General features: G+C 34.9%; 1 protein-coding gene across 6 annotated transcripts in view; it reads right to left on the bottom strand.

Annotated features, from left to right (window-relative positions):
- The window catches only part of SNX2 (sorting nexin 2), a 44,359-nt gene that overhangs the window by 9,518 nt on the left and 12,269 nt on the right, over positions 1 to 22,572 (bottom strand). For all 6 annotated transcript variants that reach the window (XM_036409080.2, XM_036409082.2, XM_036409081.2 and 3 more), the window contains exons 2-9: positions 21,519 to 21,636; positions 16,433 to 16,596; positions 14,803 to 14,869; positions 14,431 to 14,474; positions 13,296 to 13,437; positions 11,112 to 11,190; positions 1,275 to 1,350; positions 249 to 362 (exon numbers count right to left, since the gene is read on the bottom strand). In XM_036409080.2, the coding sequence (XP_036264973.1) occupies positions 249 to 362; positions 1,275 to 1,350; positions 11,112 to 11,190; positions 13,296 to 13,437; positions 14,431 to 14,474; positions 14,803 to 14,869; positions 16,433 to 16,596; positions 21,519 to 21,636 (804 nt within the window). The remainder of the gene's footprint in view (positions 1 to 248; positions 363 to 1,274; positions 1,351 to 11,111; positions 11,191 to 13,295; positions 13,438 to 14,430; positions 14,475 to 14,802; positions 14,870 to 16,432; positions 16,597 to 21,518; positions 21,637 to 22,572) is intronic.

Genomic DNA, 22,572 nt, shown 5'->3' with positions numbered 1-22,572 from the left:
ACAAAAAAGAAAAATGGAGCTAATTTAGCCAGCACAAACCACTGTAAATTAGGTTACCAATAGCAAACACCATTCCTTGTTTTAAAGCAACAAATTAACCATGGGTAACCATGGTAGTCAACTGATGTTGCTGAGAACTAAACTCAATAAGCAAATTAATATCCTATTTTCTACTTGTACAGCTTTAAAATGCAATTGTTGGGCTCATTAATTCATCTCATTATTCAAGTCGAAAAATCAGCTCTTACTGCATCCGATTCATTCATCTTGATTGTCATTTTGTTGACAGCGTCGGCAGCCTTGTTCACCATCCTCAATATTCCCGCTCCACTCAGAGCCTGTGTATTAACTGCTCTAGGCAGCTGGAATTGAATGACAAATAAGGGCAAACAAACCGGTTAAAAGCCTGGAGGTTTAACTGGGCACAAAAGGGATTGTCCACCCTCTCTTGCTCCCCCAAAAAGAAGGAAAAAAGGAGGTTGTATTTTCTTCACTCTCATACATTTCAATAGTGAGATCTAATTTCTCAAATATACTACTTGTACATTCTCAAAGGAAAACTTTAAAAAAATGGACTTTCCATTTGTTTTTCTTCTGCACGTTTACATTTAGATGGAACAAAAGTCTGTTTGTCAAAATATATTAAGTAATTGCCAAGCACCTTAACACTGGCCACCTGTTTGCTAGCAGAAATAAACTGTTCATAGAAAAGAAGAAAGTCTTGAGAAAAATCTCCTTATGCTCAATTAAAATTATATGATATTTACTTTTTAAAATATTCTGGGATTCAATATATTTTTAGAAGATCTTAAAAGGTAGCAATTGTGCCAAAAAAAACCCTTAAATATAAAGAGCAGCATGGTTATTATAATTTAAGGTCTTTCAAGTTACAAATTTGCATTTCAAAACCTTAATCAGAACATTAGAATGTACACATAAACACATTCAACAGCTATCTCTAAAAATGTGCTCTGAATAAATTTACTTCAATACGATGCCTAAGTAACAATTTAGGACACTGAAAATTAGACTACATAAGTCTTCCTTTTAAATCTGGTTGGCACTGATAATCCTATAATTATCAATGCAAAGAAGACATTTTGCTAGTAATTTAGATGATTAAAGCTAATTAAAGCACTAAGCAAAAAAAATTAATGCTTTATTTCATCTGTTAATCCACTTATTTACTGAGCACCTCTATTCTTATATAAATTATTACACTAAAAAATAAAAATACTGAGAATATTTATATACAAACTTTTAAAGTAGAATACCTCTGAACTTTCCAAGAACTGCCTTAAATCAGGATCCTGTAGTAAAGTGGGATGCTTTACTGTTCTTTGAAGATACCTAGATTTAAGAATAAAATTGCTCCTTTACTTATCAGTAGCCTTAATTTTAAGTTATTTCAACAAAATAATAAATAGGTAAAAAGATGTCCTCAGTCTAGCTCCTTTCATGTCAGTCTGCCTCACTATATTTAGAATCATAGAGCAATTTAATGATTTAAAAGTTTTTTGTTCATTTGAAAATTTGTATTAATGTAAAGAGATATGGCAAAGAATGAGGTGGTAGTGGAGAGGTTAAATAATGTACAAACTTCTCACTGCAAAGTATAAAACTATATATGAGTTTGTCAAATAATTTTAATTTTGGATAGTTACTATGTTCCCAGTTATTACTTCAGAGTCCTAAGAAACACATCACTATATATCAATCAATTATATATATGCTAGAGGCCCAATGCACAAAATTCATGCAAGAGTAGGCCTTCCTTCCCCCAGCTGCTGGCACGGCCTCCCCTCTGGCACCAGAACCCGGGCTTCCCTCTGGCTGCCAGCAGGCACCTGGGACCCAGGCTTCCCTCACAGCCTGAAAGGACGTCAGGGCTAATTAGCATATTATGCTTTTATTATATATATTTTACTATGTATTATCAAAATGGAAAATAGCTCATCCATTTTTTTCCTTGTCAGCAGACTTAAATTATAAAAATAAGCTCTTGCCCTTATTTGACAAGAACTAAATTTTCTTCAATATTTCTATTTTGAAGGTTTTGCTATTATTGATAAATGCCTTTCTTATATGAAATTACATAAAATAGAAAAGAGAAACATCATTATTAAATCACTATTAGCCCAAGTTTAGACATTTTCTGTACTAACCCCCTCCACATTTCCCTGTCATCTATTATATAATAAATTACAAAAAAGTTCACTATTGATGATGTTTGATTTCTTACAGATCTAATTCTATTTTTAAAAAATTGCTCTTTCCTGCCCAGCTGGTATAGCTTAGTGGTTGATCCTCGACCCATGAAGCAAAAGGTTGCTGACTTGATTCCTGGACAGGGCACATGCCCCAATTGTGAGCTTGATACCCAGTAAGGGTTGGGCAGGAGGCAGCCAGCAATCGATCATCAATGTTTCTATCTCCCTCTCCCTTCCTCTTTCTCTATAAAAGAAATCAGGGGCTTGTCCAGGTGGGAATGGCTTGGGGAAAAAGGAGACATATAAAACTTTAGACAATAAAAAAAATTATAATAAAATAGAACAGGAAAAAATCAATTAAAAACATATTAAAATTGCTTTTTCCTCAGATAAAGGATTACATAAATATTTCAATTATATTTTACCTCACAATTAAGATATGGTTATTCTATTTCTGCAGAATAATAAATATAGTCAACAATTGTTTCTACCTTTTTACAAGATTACAATATATCTAAGATAAACTTTCTGGAAAAAACAAACAAAAAACCTTCTCTTAAATGAAATTCTACACAGTGGTTAAAATTACTAATTTATCCTATGTGTGTTTTTTTTTTGGTATATTTAAGTAAAATATATACCATATTAAATTTCACTTTAAGTCATTAGGACACATAAAAAGTCCTTATAATAGAGCATTTAGTAGATATATGCAATACAATCTGCACTGTTGCTTAAAATAGCATTTGCTGTCTACATTATCAAGCTAAAAAAGAAATGCAGCAGGAACACTAATCCAATAAATTTAAGAAATGTTGGTATTTTCCCACTGGAATTTTACTTACAATTTTAATACTGAATTTATCCAGTGCTATTAAAGTAAGTTACTTCATATATAGTTTAGACTGCTTACTGCTTAAGGAAGTTTGAGTAAGATGTTCATCTGAGTATACACAACAGCTGGTAAAAAGCTAGCACTTATAGACATTTGTGAAATGAACAAGCAAAAAGGAAGACAAAACATCTAGTACACAACCTTGAAGAAATAGTCCAATATTTCAAACCTACATGAAAATACCTAATACTGCTTATACTGTAAAATAGTTTTCCAAAGTGAATTCATATTACATAACATATTATTTTCTTTAAGGTTTATAATGAACAGCAGCATATTAGGTGCTGTGAAAAGTACTGCAGGAAATAAACTGCCTAGGGTTTTGTTAACAAAACTCAACTGACCACAGATTTCCTTTATTCACCCTACCAAATACTGGCATTGTTGAGGAATTGATTATAGAAAATGATATTCTAAAAAAAGACAGTAAAATTTTTCTTCTTAAGGATTACATGAAAGTAAAGAGCAACTAACCATTAAAAACAAAAGTATTAATCTTACATAATGTTAAAATTAAGAACAAACATAAAATTAATTTTAAAATTATATTGGTAAATACACCCCAATTCAGAATTACAATGAGGGAGGATTGTTGATATATAAAGGAAAGCATGTAGGAATAACACTGAAAGGGAGTATGGGAAGAAAGAAGGAATACACAAGGAAAACAGAAATAAAAGATGCAATGCAATTATAATGAAAAGTAAGTATCAGATTCAACAAGAGGTGGTCAGTAGTTATTCTTCATATTTGCTCTAAGAAAAGATTAGTCCTAACTTTAGAATAATTACTTAGGGCTTTCAAGTTACTATTTACTTACCCAAAACAAAACAAAATATGAAGTAGTTATACAAATGCTTAAAAGGAACAAAGTCAAAAATATTTCCTTGCGAAATTCATGCTAATAATGAGAATTAAAAAGGGCAAAAGAACCTGATTCTTTCATGACAGACAGTTGTTTATTCAACAAATATTTACCACGCATTTACTACATTATGTTATTGTTCCAAGGACTCAGAATGTATCAGTGGAGAAAAGAAGTTCCTGTTTTAATAATAGACAATAAACGGTCTAAGTTATGTAAATTATGTTTATGTGACAAGGTAGTAAATGCCATGGAAAGAAGGAAGGCTAGAAAGTAGAACAAATGGGATCAAATGTGTAAGGTTTTGTTGGTGGTGATTTTTAAAAAGTCTGAATAAAGCCCAGTGATCATAAAACATTTTATTGGCAGGTGATATCTGAATTTAAAAGAGGTAAGGGAATTAACCACGCAGATTCCTGGAAACAAAAGCTTTCTAAGCAGTGGGAGCAGCCAGTGAAAAACTTTAAGGTGGAAAACTATCTGAGATCTTTGAAGGGCAGCAAAAAAATCAGTGTGGCCTAGAGAGAGTGATCAAGGAGAATATGAGATGGAATAGCATGTAAGGTTTTGTGGGCCATTATAAAGGCTCTGGCTTTTATTGAATGAAATGGCAAGTATTGATATGATCTGATTCATGGTTTAAAAGTATGACCCTGGCTGCAATATTGAAAAAGTACACCTGAAATTAATATAATATTATATGTCAATTGTAATTTAAAAATAAACAATTATTTAAAAGGAAAAAAAAAAAAGGAGTAGAGGTACAAGGATGGAAACCAGAATAATTAGGAGCCAACTGTAGTTATTTCAGACATTTGGATTTGAAGAGGACTGGTGAGAAATTGTTATATTCCAGGTATTAGAAGGAAACAATAGGATTTCCTGATGAATCACACAATCCTAAAACATCTGCATACGCTCCAAACTTCTTGATGTAAAATAGTGATTAATCAGTCTACACTGACTGTTTAGCCCTTTCCAGTGGATTTTTGGACACTTGGCATGACCACATTCCTAAATGATACACTTACATCTCAGAAATAAAGAATGAATTGAAGTTAAATGACTTGCATAAAGTCACACAGAGTGTGCATATGTAATAAAATGGAGGCTTCAACAAAGAAAATGATTCTAAATGTGCACATTATATCATGCTACTTTGTATTTCTGTTTTGCTGAAGTGTATCCTTACTTACAATATAGACTCAATATGCTCTTAAAGTAAGATGTGAAGTACTCTCAAGAAAATCAAGACAGTGATCTAAGAGATACTCTTAAATATTAGTTTCTGCATAATTCATTGAGTGTGGCAGGGAAGTACTTGAGTTCTTAACCACTTCTTTCTTTCAAGAGAGTAATCTGGATTCCCTAACTTGAACAGACAAATAAATGTGTAAATGTACATACAAAGAAAAGTACTTCCTTGACCTATAAGATTCAAAGAGGCTGGATGTTCCACAGATATACCTATCCTAACAAATCAATTTTAAGAAATGCCACAAAACAATCACTTTAGAAAATTCATTCCAATTTTTTTGTTTCCATACCTTAACACCTATATTTTCTTCAGTCATTTTTCTAGTGCAAACTAAACTTTCCCCTCAATAGTATACTGTTTCCTTTCTTTCACTACTGCAAATTCCACTAAAATAGTATTTAACAAGTAACATTTTGTCAGTAAAGAAACTATCTTTACGTATACACTAGGTTAGGTTTCAATATTTCCTTAAAACTCCTCAATGTTTAATACTGCTGAATGCATTCAAGTTACAAGAAAGGTGAATGTAGAACCAAATTATATGAGCTTGGTACAATAAATCTTCATTAAGTTCCTTATCAAGCATGCCATCTGAAATGTTTCAAATTTACTCATAGAAAAATAGGACTTGAAAGATTTCTCAAAGGGTCATGGTTATACTTTCAGGGATTAAGCAAAAATAAAGCAGAGCAGTATCAACCTTTAATCTTAAAAATATTCAGCCTATGACATTTTTCACAACAGGAACAATTCTAATGCTTAACCTAAACATCTCTTGATGCAATTTAAATTCTTTCCTGAGTAACTGATTGTCACAGACATAATCTCACCTTTTTATGCATTTTTTATTTGCAATTACAATTGATATACATTATTATATTAGTTTCAGGTGTACACCCCAATGATTAGGTATAACTTACTAAGTGATCATCCCAATAAATCTCACACCCATCAGAAAACATGCATAGTTATTATTGACTACATTCCCTAAGCTGTACTTTACATCCCCATGACTATTCTATAATACAACAATCAATTTGTACTTCTTTTTTCTCTTCATCTTTTTCATTCATGCTCTCTAACCTCCCCCATCTGGCAACCATCAAAATGTTCTGTATAGCCAAGTCCGGTTTGGCTCAATGGATAGAGCGTCGGCTTGGGGACTGAAGTGTCCTGGGTTCGATTCCGGTCAAGGGCATGTACCTTGGTTGCGGGCACATCCCCAGTAGGGTGTGTGCAAGAGGCAGCTGATCGGTGACTCTCTCTCATCGATGTTTCTAACTCTCTATCTCTCTCTCCTCCTCTCTGTACAAAATTATTAAAATATATTTTTTAAAAATGTTCTGTATGAGTCTGTTTCTGTTCTGCTTGTGCATGTATTTTGTTTTGTTTTTTAGATTTAACTGTTGATAAATATGTATTTATTGTTACTTTGTTGTTCATATTTTCTTTTTTTTCCTTCTTCTTTAGAGAAGAGACTTTAACATTTCATATAATACTACTTTAGTAGTGATGAACTCCTTTAGCATTTTCTTGTCTGGGAAGCTCTTTACCTGTCCTTCAATTCTAAATAACAGCTTTGCTGGGTAATTTTGGTTGAAGGTCCTTGCTTTTCATCACTTTGAGTATTTGTTGCCAATCCCTTCTGGCCTGCAAAATTTCGGTTAGGAAATCAGCTGACAGTCTTCTGGGAGCTCCCTTGTAGGTGGTAACTAACTGCTTCTAAGATTCTCTCAGCCCAACCTGCATGCACCCTCTTCCAATCTGGGACACCTCAAAGGGGGCCTAAAAGATCCCGGTGGGCCTAAACGGGCAGTTGTTTACTCTCACAATCCAGGACTGCTGGCTTCCAACTGCTTGCCTGCATGCCTTCCTGATTGCCTCTAATCGCTTCGGCCTGCCAGCCTGATCTCCCCCTAACCACTCCCCTGGCAGCCTGATTGATGTCTAACTGCTCCCCTGCCAGCCTGTTTGCTCCCAACTTCCCTCTTCTGCTGGCCTGGTCACCCCTAACTTCCCTCCTTTGCTGGCTTAGTCACCCCTAACTGCCCTCCCCTGCAGGCTTAATCGCTCCCAACTGCTCTCCCTTGCAGGCCTGGTCCTGGTCCCTCCCAACTACCCTTCCCTGCTGGCCTGATCACCCACAACTGCTCTCCCTTACAGGCCTGGTCCCTCCCAACTGCCTTCCCCTGATGGACATCTTGTGTCCACATACAGCAATTTTGTATGTTGGAGTGATAGTCAATCTGCATATTACTCTTTTATTAGATAGGACAGAAGCCTGGTGCATGGGTGGGGGCCAGCTGGTTTGCCCTGAAGGATGTTCCAGATTAGGGTGGGGGTTCCCTTGGGGTGTGGGGTGGCCTGGGCGAGGAGCCTTTGGTGGTTTGCAGGCCAGCCATACCTCCTGGTGACCCAAGTGGAAGCCCTGGTATCTGGGGTTTACTTATCTTCTACAATTGAAACTTTGTAGCCTGGAGCAGAGCCAAGCCTTCTGCTTGCAGCCATTTCTGTGGGATTTGTGTCTCTTTTATCATTGAAACTTTGGCCAAAACTGGTTTGGCTCAGCGGTAGAGCGTCTGTCTGCGGACTGAAAGGTCCCGGGTTCGATTCCGGTCAAGGGCATGTACGTTGGTTGCGGGCACATCCCCAGTAGGGGGTGTGAAGGAAGCAGCTGTCAATGCTTCTCTCTCATCGACGTTTCTCTCTCTCTCTCTCTCCCCCTTTCTCTCTGTAAAGAATCAATAAAATATATTAAAAATAAATAAAAAATAAAATTATAATTGAAACTTTGTAGCCTAAGCAGAGGCCTGGGCCTGCAAGGGCAGGTTGAAAGCTTGGCTACCTTCATCATCAGGGAAACCCAAACCACCCTCCTGCTCTTTGTGGCCATAGACATCTTGATTGAGTTTATTTGCATATTCACTCCCGATTGTCTGGTAGGTGTGGCTTTGTGGGCATGGTTTATTGGTATGGCAGAGTGGTGGTTAATTTGCGTATTACTCTTTTATTACATAGGATTTCCTTCACCAGGTTAGTGAAGTTATTCATCACTATCTTCTCAAACAGGTTTTCAATTTCTTGCTCTCTCTCTCTTCTTTCTGGCAATCCCATAATGCAAATGTTAGTACACTTGAAGTTGTCCCTGAGGCTCCCTACATTATCATCTTTTTGCTGTTTTGATTGGGTGTTTTTTGCTTCCTTACATTCCAAATTGCAGATTTGGTTCTCGGCTTACTCTACTGTTGATTACCTGTAAATTATTCTTCATTTTGATTAGTGTAGACCTCATTTCTGACTGTTCCTTTTTTATGCTGTTGAAGTTTTCACTGTTCATTGAGCATCCTTATATCAAGTGTCTTGAACTCTGCATCTATTGCTTTGTTTAGTTCTTTTTCTGGAGTTTTGTTCTTTTTTTTTTTTTTTTTAATTTGTGATATGTTTCTTTCTCTCCTCGTTTTGATAGTAGCCAACCTATGTTTCTTTCTATGATTAAGCAGAGCTGCTAAATCTTCCACGCTTGGTAAAGTGGATATTTAGTAAATATCCTAATATAGTAAATATCCTGTAGGGTCCAGTAGCACAGCCTCCCAATCACCCAAGCTTGAGATGCACTTTTGGGCTGCATACACCCTACCCTTGTGACTGAGCCTTCTTGTTGTTGGCATATTAATGGGAGGGATTTGCCCCCAGGCCAATCAGCTGCAAGGACTGGCTGTGACCACTAACCACCAACCTCTACCCACCATGGAGGATCAGTTGTACAGAGGGCCCATCTCAGAGTAGGACTTACTTTAGCAGGGCTCTGGTTCCTGCTGAATCTAACCCCCTGAATGTGTGGCTTATGCCAACTAGTTGGGTGGTGGTGCCTGACATGGTCTGAAGCTGTGCACTGAGTGCCTCCTAGGAGGTGTAGGCCAAGGTCAGCCATTGTCAGTGTTCTGCCTGGGGCCACCTGGCATGAGCTACAAGGTAAACTGCAGATGGCGGCTAGTTGTCATGGTCTTAGAAATTCTCAAACAAGGCCAAGCTGTGAACCAAGGCTGGCTGCTGCTACTGCCAGGCCTAGTCCACCTAGTGAGAGATACAGGGCTCACTGAGGCCAGATGCTACTTAAGAGATTTTAGAAAAATCTAAAGCATAAGCCAAGACAGAGCACTTGTATTTAAAAGCCACAGGAAATAGCTTGGGTGGCCCTGAAAGTTGAATAGGGGAGGGCCTTAGGGAATCACCAGGGTGAAGCAAACAGAGTGAGCTAGGTTGATGGAGACTCAAGATGGCGCCTGCCTGCCACCTGTGTTGGGCTTAGAAAAGGAACAAGGGCCTTTGCTAGCACTTCTGTCTGGAAGAAAGCTGACACCCTCCTCCCCACCCCGAACTCTTGCCCTGATGCTCGACACTTCAGTCCCTCTTCATATATCTCTGGTGCCTTTCAAGCTCTTGTCCCAGTGCTGGAGCTTGGAGTGAATCCAGAATTAGAACCTGTGTGGAATCTTTAAGAACTGCTTGGGACTCCAGAAACACTATCTCCCACACATGGATGTGGGATCACCCCTTTCCTTGTCTCTGCCCCTCCAATCAGTCTCGATTTGGTTTCTTTTTAAATTTCTCAGATGTAAAAAAAAAAAAAAATCCTCAGATGTAAAACTTCCATTCAGCTGAATTTCAGGTGGTTCTGATTTTAGTTGTAATTTTGATGTAGAAGCAAATACCATGTTTACCTATGCTGCCATCTTGACTGGAGGTCTAAACATAATCTCATCTTTTAAGTCTTTTATAAGATTTTAAATAGCATATCCTTTAGCTTTTCTTACAGCAATTGTTCAAACCTGACTTTACTGTGGCATTTTCTTATAATTTAAATAACTTATTACTAAAACGCAAAAATAAGTTGCCTTAAAAATAGTTTTAAAAAATAATTTGTGGCCTGTAGATAATACACATACTACTCTCTAAAATTTCTCCTACCCCCACTCCCCAATCCCAACCATTTATTTTAAGCCAAAACAAAATAAAGCAAAGAACAAATAAACAAATTCAACTAAAATAAGTAAAATTTTAAAAACCCTGTGAAATCAGAAAATGTTTTAGCTTTAGGTAATGTGTACTTAGGTTCTAAAACTTGGACTTTAAATAAGATAATTTCAAATTTGTTTTATCACATTTTCAGCATAGTAAGAAAAGAATAAATGTTTAGATTCTAGAAGTGGGAATCCTGCCATCCACTCCACTCCACTTTTCATCAGCTACTATAATGACAAGTCTTCAAAGCCATGGGAAATGTGTTGAGTCAAGTACGTAAAGGAAGGTAGAGCATATTAGCCTCTAAACATCCAGTCAACTCAAGAAGTCACATACTTTTGTACACTCAAGTCAAAATCAATGATACAAAATTAAAGGAGAGAGCAAAAACCTAATTATTCAGTGTATTTAATAATCTTACCCAGTAATAATTCAAAAAATTTAGATGAACTATAATTAGCCAAATTATCCAATACAGAATATGAATGTGAGTATAACTTCCTAATAATATAAATAATTCTAGAGATATTTTTATCCAAATAATTTTATTAACCCTTTTCCCACTTTTAAAAGATTCATGAATTCTTTTTTTTTACTTCTCTGTTGATCACAGCTATGACATATTATATCTTCAACTAACTCATGCCTTTATATTGCTGCTTGTAAAAACAATACAAGAATAGACCTATTTAATAAAAGCAGAATAGTATTGTTCAAAGAAGCAATTTTCTTAATAAAAGTTTAAAGCACTTTTGATGAGTTATCAATTAATCACTGAAATAAGTTATACCATATAATGGCATTAGGCATATTACTGAAGCAAAACCATGAGTATAATAAAGCAGAGCTATCTAGAATTACCTTTCCAGAGCTGCTCTTCGTTTTTCTACAAATTCAGTGGATGATAAATCTTCTTTACCCACTTTGACCTTGGTCATGCCTTTGAAAAAAATTGAATGAGACTCATGACTTTATGTTATTATAAAAAGATTTTTTTTAATCATTTCTGCCTAATTTAAAATATACTCTAAAATTTGACCAACAGTCCTAAATGTATAATTAGTATCATACTTTGAGAAGTTAAAACTCATGATACAGTAATTCTACTTTGTAAGTATTTGTAAATAAAGCAGGGGTTGAACTGTGTTTGTAGTTTCCTGACTATAACTTTTGGATTCCTTCTCTGTTATATATTACACTCCTGCTAAACTAAAATGTGTTTACATTTCAATAGAATTCAAATTAGTAAATTTAAGCTCAATTAATATTTTCATTTATTAGTAACAATTAAGGTTCTTTACCTTGGGGAAAATAAAAATAAAAATAAGTGTAGCCCATGAATTTGCTAAATATTATCTCTTGCAGATTCTAAGAACATTTTCTTGTATATTTACCATGGTTGTTTTATAAAAATTGAAACAGCTCTTTCATAGAGATATTTAAGACTCTTCAAATTTAAAAAGTAAACATGTTAACAATTTCTATATTGGCAATTTCAACTTTAACAACACTAATATAGTAAAGTCATTAAAATTATGTACAAATTAATTCAATTAGTCATTTAATTAGTAATTAAGTCAATTAATTACTCAGGTTGGCATATCTGATAAATGAACATATCACCTATGAATGTTCTATTTAACTTAATTCCTCTGAAATATAATAGTTTGAAAAAGAACACTCAAACATCTATCCTGAATGGACTACACAATGTGGGGTATTATTTCACATATTCTGTTTGCCTGGAAAAAAACCTTACAAAGATATGGTTCTTTGTTTATTTCCTTCAAGTATCTTCTGCTCTTTCTATTTCATAGCGGTAATCTTTATAAGCCATTGTGAAGAGACAAAAAAAACAAAAAACAACAACAACAACAAAAATGCCTTACTCTAACCAGTTACCTTTTAAAACTTTTCAACTTTGTACTTCTTTTCTAAAAGTTTAATGAAATACTGATTTTAAGTCAACTAAGGTTTTTAAAAGTGCAGTAACCGCTGGGTGCTAATGAAAAGATTCCTCTTCTTTCAGTTCTAACTTCCCAGCAAAGAAGTTACCACTCTTATTTCACTACCCCATTATCATTGTTTGTTATTTGAAAACCACTTAGTTTTAGTATATAATTAAGGAAATTTCCATACCTTGAATTTTTCTTAGACAATGTATTAATTTTTACTTTAAAAAATTATAAACAGTATGAAATTATAAAATGAACATTTTTCTACTTGGTTGGCTTCCAGGAGGCTCAGAGTTCAATTTCTAACCCACCTTTAATAACTGTTCAAACTTTTGCACAAACATTTTTTTTATTATGGTATCACATAATTTTCCTCATCCCCCCATTCCCATCCCAAACCCCTCCCCACATGTGCCCCCACCCCCCTGTTGTCCACGGCCACTGGCTAGGCCCATACGCATGCACACGTCCTTTGGTTGATCTCTCCCCTTACCCCTACCCTCCCCTATTTTCCCTCTGAGGTTTGAGAGTCTGATCAGCTGCCTCCTGCACATCCCCTGGGGATGTGCCCACAACCAAGGCACATGCCCCTGACCGGAATCGAACCCGGGACCCTTTGGTCTGCAGAAACCGGCTTCGGCTCTGCATATTCTTAACTAAGCCTTTATTTGTATAAATAACAATGTTTTTAAACATTATATTGAGGTTATGAAATAAACTGCATTTAAATAGCGAGGTTAGATCAAATCTTTTTGAACAATATATAACTAAAAGTCAAACATCCCTTAGAAAAATTATTAATATGCTAATAATATTAAACACCCTCTAAATGTTACTCAGTAACATGGAACTCTAATGACCCTAAAAGGGGTTTTAAAGTGCTTTCAAAATTATGACCCAATATTAACATCATTGTATTAGCTTATACAGTCGTTGGTTGATGAATAACTGTCATAAATGGAATATTTAAATTCAGTATTTTTACATATTATGAGATGTCATGATAGTGAATGATCATGAAATCTAGAAATTTATAGTTATAATTGAACTAGTAACAGTAACGAAAGTTATTTTTTTTATTCACACTTACCTACTATACTCTTTTCTGGAGCTGGTGGTACAATATAGCCGACATGTAAATACTTGTTTGCTAACTTGCTATGCAAACCAAGAAAGTCACTAAATCTTCTTTTAACTGAAAATTCATTCTTACTGAACATGGAAAGAGAAGTCTACAAGTGAAAAAGAGGTATTTCAAATTCTGAATACTAGTCAATTATTCAGAAATCAATGTTATATATAATTGTGAATATGCATGTATATACTTACGCTGGTCTACTTTAGAAAAAAAATCCTACACAACTCAAGAAGCCTTTTATTTCACTCACACCCAGAACCAATACCTTATGTAAAGTATTACTTCTCATAGCTAGGGTTCCTACAGACCATCTCTCTTCTTTTTAAGACTTGAAGGCCTACAATCCTTTTTAAAATTGCAATGGCACCCTAGCTGATTTGGCTCAGTGGATAGAGCATCAGCCTGCACAGTAAAGGGTACCAGGTTCAATTACAGTCAAGGGCACATATCCTAGTTTCAGGCTGGATCCCAGGGGGTGTGCAGGAGGCAGATGATCAATGATTCTCTCTCATCATTAATGTTTCTATCTCTCTTCCTCTCTGAAGTCAATAAAAATGTATTTTTAAAAAATTGCAGTGGCCTCTTAATTAGAAATCCTGACCTCTGCTTTGATACTCCCAATTCATACTGAGTCTCAGACATCTTTCTAAATCAAAAATTTAATTGTGCCACACTTTTGTTTGAATCTCTACAATGGCTCTCCATTATCCTCAGGATGAAGTTCAAATTCCTTAAGGTGGCTGTTTATAGTATAGGGAGGCTTATTGCCAAATAATTCCATCAGGTTCCACTTCTTGCAGATCCTAGAAGATACAATGCTTTCTTGACTTCTGGCTTTTACACAAGCAAATTCCTTTGCCTGGAACATGCTATTCTCATTTCTTCCTCCTACGTTTGTCTAATTAGGCCCCTAGCATATTTTCAAAGAATACTCTACCTACCAAACCATTCACAACTCAATGTAGCAATCTATTTGCAATCTTTACTGGATGGTCACCTTGGTAAATAAAGGGATCACTTACACCTCAATCACCCTTGTACTATACTTAGTAAGAACTAATATTTTTTAAAGGAGCAAAAGGCTCACCTTTGTTGTTACTCTATATGCCATGTAAGCATTCATGCCATCACCTATAAGAAAAGTCAAATAATACTATTAAAAAACATGAATTTAACCACACACACACAAATGTAACTAAATGTGTGAGGTAATGTGATTAACTCGACTGTGCTAATTTCATAATGTATATATACATTAAATCATCACCATCCTAAATATATACTATTTTTATTTAACTAGACCTCAATGAAGCTAAGAAAAAAACAAAACAAAATTAGGAACAAAAGCCCCTCAAAGCTTAAAAATAAAAGTACCATTTAGCACTGTAACAATATATTTATTAACAACCAAGCTAATTATAAGAAAAGCAAGTAAAAAATATAATAAATATTGACTCACCAACTTTCTCTGGATCTGATACACCAATTTCTATATCAAAAATATCTCCATTTGCTTCTTCTTCAATCTAGAAAATATTTTTTTTTGGAGTTAAAAACTCTAATTTATACTATTGACATAACACTATAATTTTTATCATCTAACTTTTACTAAGGTCACTGTCACACCAATCAATTTAAAAAGCCATTCAAAGTTGGTTTGGCTCAGCGACAAGGGCACATGCCCAGATTTGGGGCTCAATCCCCAAAGGGGGCATGCAGGAGGCAGCCAGTCAATGATTCTCTCTCATCATTGATGTTTCTATCCTCTCCTTTCCTCTCTGAAATCAATTAAAAAATAAAATAAAAATAAAAAGCCATTCAGCACCCCATTTCTAAAGAGATAAAAGCTTTCGTATTTCCTCACCATGTAAAAACACATACACACAAAGAAATAGGAAAAGGACCATTTGGAAACATAACACAAAATCTTGTGTTCTTTTAACTCCTTAGATGAAGAAAAACCATTTTAGTCTTCTATAGAGATACTGTGGATTTTTTTCTATATATCAAATCTTCAGACTCAGATTATTAAAATAATTAGCTCCTTCATTATTTTTAATAGTAGCATTTTTCAGTTGCACCTATATTCTTTAATAAGCAGCAAGTAGCCATTACTTTTGCCAGTAGATTATTAGATACTTAAAGAAATTATACTAATAAGCTACTTTGAGACCACAGAAGTACTTTAATGGCATTTAAAATAAACAACCCTAATAACAACTCTGCAGGAAAGTTTTATTATTCTCAAGCAGCACAGAAATTGTTAAATATTGCTAATTTTTAAAGCAATATTAAAGTCAAAGACAATTTAAAAGAAAAATGAGTATAACTATAATCTTTTTATTTCAGTTTGTACTCTTACAGTTTTAAAAGGAAGCTATATTTGAAATGTAATATATATGAAGCATATAACTCCTAAGTACACAATTTAATAACTTTCACAAAGTCAAACTAGATCAAGAAACAAACAGTATCATTATACACCAAATGGCCCTTATGCTTCCTCTCCAGTCAGAACCTATCCTCCAACCTGCCAACATAACAACTAATATTAATTGCATGCTTTTATCAAATAAAATTGCTCAAAATATCACTTCGTTGTGATTAAGTTTTCAAAGCCCTTTCATACATCATTTTATTTGACTAGCATAGGAATCTTGAGAGGCACAGATGATACGATCCCAAATGACAATCTCCTTGCCTTAATAAGGAAAGTAGTTTTGCCCTGGTCATTTAGAGCATTGTTCTATGAACCAAAAAGGTTGCAGGTTCAATTCCTGGTCTGGGCACAAACCCAGGTTGTGGGTTCAATCCCCAGTCGGTTGCATATGGAAGGTAACTGATCTATGTTTCTCTCTCTCTCTTCAAAAGATATCCTCGAGTGAGGATTAAAAAATAAATAAACAAAGGAAAGTGATTTGCCCAAGTTACTGGATTAAAAAGCCAAGTCACATGACTCTAGTCCATAGCTCTTTTCCCAAAATGTCTATAAAGCTTTGATTAGAAATGACTAATAGGAGAGTGATGTTGGGTGGAGAACAAAAACTTAATAGTTACTTATTAATTTAGAATATAAAATTTTTCCATACCTCTTCCCTAGATCTATCAAAGATCACAGGAGCAGATATACTCTTTGATTCAATTCTGGGAGCAATGAGTGTAGTAGGGGTCACAGGTGTGACTGCAGGAGAAGGTTCAGAGGAGAGGATAGGTTCCCTTTCTGGACTGTCCAGAGAAACTTCTTCTGTGGCTTCTGGATACAAATTAAATAGGTCAGTTAAGGACGTTGGTAAGAAACCCCCAATAGTCTAGATAACAGTTAATAAATTATGAAAAATATTTTATACTTCCCACAAATAAATACCAAAATAATGTTATTTACAAATAATTGTTATAATTTTATGAATCCTTCTTTAGTTGTCTATCAAAATTCTAAAACCAACAGTGACTTTGTTGATTTTAGGAAGAATTCCAGTAAGTGAACTTAAATATCTATACATAATCATCCAGTGGTATGAATAAAGCTAGTAGGAAAGCAGTGATGTGGATAATTCCACCCTCATTTGTGTTTAGATTTGTAATATATCTTACACTTGTGGTAACTTACCTTCCAAAATCTTTTATTCAGACTAACATTTATTATTTTATATATAAAAACACAAATTTTATGGCAGAAAGCTGCCCAGAAATATCCCAACTGGAATTAAAAATTTGTTACAGAAAATTCTTTACAGTTAGTAATCTAAAGCAATTAACTGCTAAAGATTACTAGATATTAGAATACATAAATATGACACAAAGCAAATAGGTGTTTGTTTTAATTTAATTCACTTGAAAAATCTGAAATTACATGTATTTAAAGCAAAATCAACAAATTACCTATCAGCTATGTAACAGTGCTAGATGCAATGTAGAAACACAAAGAAATGTAAAATATCATACCTGCCCTCAGGGAGTTTATAATCTAGTTGAAAAAATAAAATATAAGCACGTGGAATGTTAAATAATAATAAAAGACAAGTAATAGCCAAGTGAACAATAAAAAGAATGTTATAAGACATTTAATTGCTATATGAATTACAGAACAAACACTGAAACTTGAGCTAAGATGGGAGATTATGCTTTAGGGTAGGGAAAATCAGGAACAGTTTACAAAACTAATTGTAGATTTGGATGGGAAGGTCTCCACGAAACTGAGTAAGTAAAAAGAAAAGCCATAAAAATGAAAATTACCATTAGTGGCAGGACTTCGAGGAAAATAAGATTAGATCACCTGTTTCTAATTGGAGGTTTCTAGATTCCTAGAGGTTTGAGAAGGTAATAATGGCAATCTATCAGCCACTTTAATTTGAACACCTCAAAAAGCATACCAGAAATAAGGTAAATATGTTAACATTTAAATGTAAAAATTTGCATTTTATCAATCTACTCTTATTGGCTATCTCATGTTGATGAGATCTTTATTTAGCATTGCTCCATTTTTTATATTAAAAATAATAATCAAAATCCTTCAAACTATGGTAACCAGAGAAAGAAAATAAGACTATAGATGTTGAATACACTATAGATGAACCTAACCTAACAAAATCTTACATGCAACTTCAGGCTGTTAAAATTGCTAATATTTATTTATTTATTTTTAATGAAACCAATAGCAATAAATATAAGAAGCAATATCAAAGGTAGAAGTGTGAAAGCTTTAATCTACAAACAAGTAAAACCACAAGCAGCAAATAAAGCAAAATAAAAAAATAAAAATTATTTGAAGGAGGTACTGTTACTGACAAGAAACCCATAGATAAAAAACTGTGAAAGGCATTATAACTTTATTAAGATATCAGTGCAGGTATCTCAAAGTCATTTTAATTTTTCAATTACATTTTACTTCACTGATAAACCAGCTTTTTGTATTCATAGACTCTTGGGGAGGATCCAAGATGGCTGCTCGGGTAGACACCTAACCGCAGCAGCACACAACAATTTCAATGGAATGCAACTAAAATGTAGAGTGGACATCGCCCAGAGCTACAGGTAGTCGACTGACTGAAAATTCTACAAGAAGGAAAGAGAAAACCAGAAGGAAAATCAGAGTTGCTGAAAAAAAAAAGCCTAAGGTACGAAGACATGCTGCGCGCTCGCACGTGCGTGCGCGCGGAGAGGTCGCAGCCGGAGAGGAGGAGAGGGCTGGGTGCTGCCTGGCGTTTCCTAGCAGGAAGGAAATAAAACCCCCAGCCTGGGCTAAACCCTCTTTGTATAGACTCTAATAAGCTGTTTCATAAAAGAAATACAAACTAAAGATGATCTAAGTAACGAATATGGCAGGGGGAAAATAGAAATAAATGGATACAAACTTAGATTCAGCATGCTAACACACAGTCTACCTTAAATTCTTCCATGACTTCTTTTATCAAAAGTAAAGTAACATGCTATACGTTCATGAAGTTTAATTTAATTTAAAGCAGACCTAAAGGTTCCAGAGATGCCCCATAGGTACTAAGTATAAAGATTAACTTTTCTTTGCAAGAGATACTTTAAGGATAATTACAAATGTCAGCTAAATAACAGTTTAAACATATGATAGACACCGGAGAATTTGTAAACAAAGGAATACTCATTTAACTTACAATTGGTATTATTTGATAAAAGAAATATAAGTGCAATAAGCTAACTATTCTGTCAGAAACAAGTTCTAAAAGTCCAAGACAATTTCAATATGCACACCCTCACTTACTCCTCTCGGACAGTTTCCTAAAGTATGCTCAGTGAAGTACAGTGCAGATTGTAACAAATGGTGGAGCGGGGCTCTGAAGCCAACCTTATTTGATGAGCACTCTCTAGATTAATAATAGTAACATACACATTTAAACTTTTTCTGATATCACTTCTGACATAACTAATATTTGAAATGCTACATAAAATGCATCAGTGTAAATACCAATATAATCTAATCCACTCATGGTTTGAAAATCAAATCGACTAAATCACTACAGCAATATCTATATTTTCTCCTCTGATATAGGGGAAATAGGTACATGGTCTAATTACTGGACAATAGTTTTCTGGTAACATTGCTACTCTCTGTTATGGTTTCCTAGAACCATACTCCTCCATTGAAGGGGGAATGAATGATCAATCTATTTAAAGGCTTCATAAATAAAATGCAAGTATAGTATTAAATCATTCACATAAAAATGATCAGATTATGAAATGCAGCTGAGTTTAGGAAAAAGATAAAGCGTAAAAAGTATTTGCAAATAACAAAGGAAACATGACTATGTTTAGTGTTCAGTACCTGTTTCTTTTCTTTTAAAACAAACATGGGCATTGACCCTATTTGAATCACAATATTTAGTATATACTGCTAGGCAGACTAAAACATGAAAAAGGTCAAGTTAAGTGGGCAAATAAATATTACTATTAGGCCTAACGGGGCAAATTGCACAATCTAAAAAAATCCCAAATTTTCATTCCTTGGGCTCATGCATACACACACGTATACACACACACACACACACACACACACACACGCACACACACACAGTTCTGTTGTTCTAGTTTCAGCACATTTTATGTGACTTTAAGATAAAAGAGTCTTTAATAAAATGGGTAATACAAAACTTCTATATATGACCCAAATTAGAAAAGGAATACACAATTCTAGATTAATACTACCTATTTAAGTACAGAAAGAAGTCAACTTTTAGAACAAAACAAATGCTATGAAAAAACTTTTTAAGGACTCCCTGGGAAAAGTCCGCAAAAGGAAACAAAAGAACAGTACAACTTTAGTTAACTATGATTTTTTTCTACGCTATTAGGTAGCTATAAAAAAGGAGAGAGATGATTGGTATCCTATATAATAAAAGGCTAATATGCAAATCAACCAAATGGCAGAATGACTAGTCACTATGACGTGCACTGACCACCAGGGGGCAGACACTCAACAAAGGAGCTGCCCTCTGGTGGCCAGTGCCAGGGGCCACTCAGCCAGAAGCTGGGCTCACAGCTGGTGAGCACAGCAGTGGTGGGAGCCTCTCCCACCTCTGCAGTAGCACTAAGGATGTCTGACTAATGGCTTAGGCCTGCTCCGCAAGGGGAACAGGCCTAAGCCGTCAGTTGGATATACCCCGAGGGTTCCTGGACTGTGAGAGGGCACAGGCCATACTGAGGGACACCCCCCCCACCCGCCCCAAGTGCACAAATTTCGTGCACCAGACCTCAAATTTGGTATAACATTTTAAATTTTCTGACAAGATAAAATACATGAATTCATTTACAGTGAAAACACTTTTATATTTTTTTCACTACTTTAGATTCTTCATATAAGTGGAATCATTCAGTATTTGCATTGCAACTGGCTTCTTTCCTTTTTTTTTTTTTTAATATATTTTTTATTGATTACAGAGAGGGAGGGAGGACAGAAACATCAATGATAAGAGAGAATCATTGATCGGCTGCCTCCTGCATGCCCCCAACTGGGGATCGAGCCCTCAACCTGGGCATGTGGCCTTGACTGGAACCCACCATTCTGTAGTATATATTATAAGTATATATTATAAGTTAAGTTATTTTAAAAATATATATACTTTATTGATTTTTTTACAGAGAAGAAGGGAGAGAGATAGAGTTAGAAACATCGATGAGACAAAAACATCGATCAGCTGCCTCCTGCACACCCACTACTGGGGATGTGCCCACAACCAAGGTACGTGCCCTTGACTGGAATAAACCTGGGACCTTTTAGACTGCAGGCTGACGCTCTATCCACTGAGCCAAACCGGTTTCGGCTAAATTAAGTAATTTTTAAGTCCAGAGTTTAATGTTGGTTTGTGACATGTAATTAATAAAAAATATAATCACAATTATTTCTCAAAACATAAATGACACACCATTAATTTTTTTACTCTAAGCTCTGATCAAAACAATGAGTTATAATATGTGACTTATTTTCACATGCTTAAAGCCAGGAAATATTCCATTTTTACTTCTCTCAACAGTTTATATTTTTCACAAAGTTATCTAACTGGAAATTTCTTATCCATCTAAGTTGTTAACAAGTAAAGTTATCACTAATATTTTACACAAAATGTTAATTTTGCTTTATAGAATACTTTCTAACAGGATATACGCTATAATTGCCTATTATTAAGAAAAAACAAAGATAGTTACAATTACCTGCAAAAAGATCTTCTGTGTCATCCTCTAGCACAACTTCTGCAGGTTTTGGACCATTGGAGTTTGTACTAACATCTTCTGTAAGAAGACTAATTGGTTCTGGAGAAGATGGAATTGACTGTGAAAAACAAACAACCAGATTGGCATGTTTATCTGTTATAATTATGTCTCTATACATTACATAACTATTGGGTCGGCAGCTAAGTAATTGCGGATTTTTAAAAGAAAATCAAAGACAATTTTTTTATGGAACTAAATAACTTTATTCTGTAATGTATTGCCCATTTTGATCAATGACCTTTTGCCATCTTTCAGGCAGCATCATAATCCCACGTTCAAAAAACTTCTGGTTTTTATTAGCAAAAAACTGAATCAGGTACGATTTGACATCATCATCATTATTGAAATTTTTACCATTCAAGGAGTTTTGTAAAGATCGAAACAAAAAGTAATCAGATGGTGCAAGGTCAGGACTATATGGTGGATGTGGCAAAACATCCCAACCAAGCTCCATTAATTTTTGCCGAGTGACCAAAGATGTGTGTGGCCTTGCATTGTCATGATGGAATACAACACCTTTTCGATTTGTCAATTCGGGCCACTTTTCTTTAACTGCATTGTTTAATTTCATTAGTTGTTCAATGTAGACATCAGAATTGATCGTTTGGTTGGGTGGTAAGAGTTCAAAGTAGACAATTCCTTTGTAATCCCACCAAACTGATAACAAAACCTTCTTTTGATGAATATCAGCTTTTGATGTTGTTTGAGTTGGTTCACCTGGCCTGCTCCACGATCTTTTCCGCTTGATATTGTTGTAAACAACCCATTTTTCATCGCCAGTTATCAGTCGTTTTAAAAATGGATCATTTTCATTACGTTTCTTTAGCAAATCGCAGCTGCTAATGCGTTGTGTTAACTGTGATTCTTTCAGTTCGTGAGGAACCCATGTATCGAGTTTTTGAACATAGCCAAGTTGTTTTAAGTGATTTTCAATGCATGTATGTGATACATGAAGCTTCTCTGCAATCTCACGTGTTGTACTGTGACAGTCCGA

Source organism: Pipistrellus kuhlii, unplaced genomic scaffold (assembly GCF_014108245.1).
Source record: "Pipistrellus kuhlii isolate mPipKuh1 unplaced genomic scaffold, mPipKuh1.p scaffold_m20_p_4, whole genome shotgun sequence".
Taxonomy (NCBI): domain Eukaryota; kingdom Metazoa; phylum Chordata; class Mammalia; order Chiroptera; family Vespertilionidae; genus Pipistrellus; species Pipistrellus kuhlii.
This window is presented reverse-complemented; position numbering and strand designations above follow the sequence as displayed.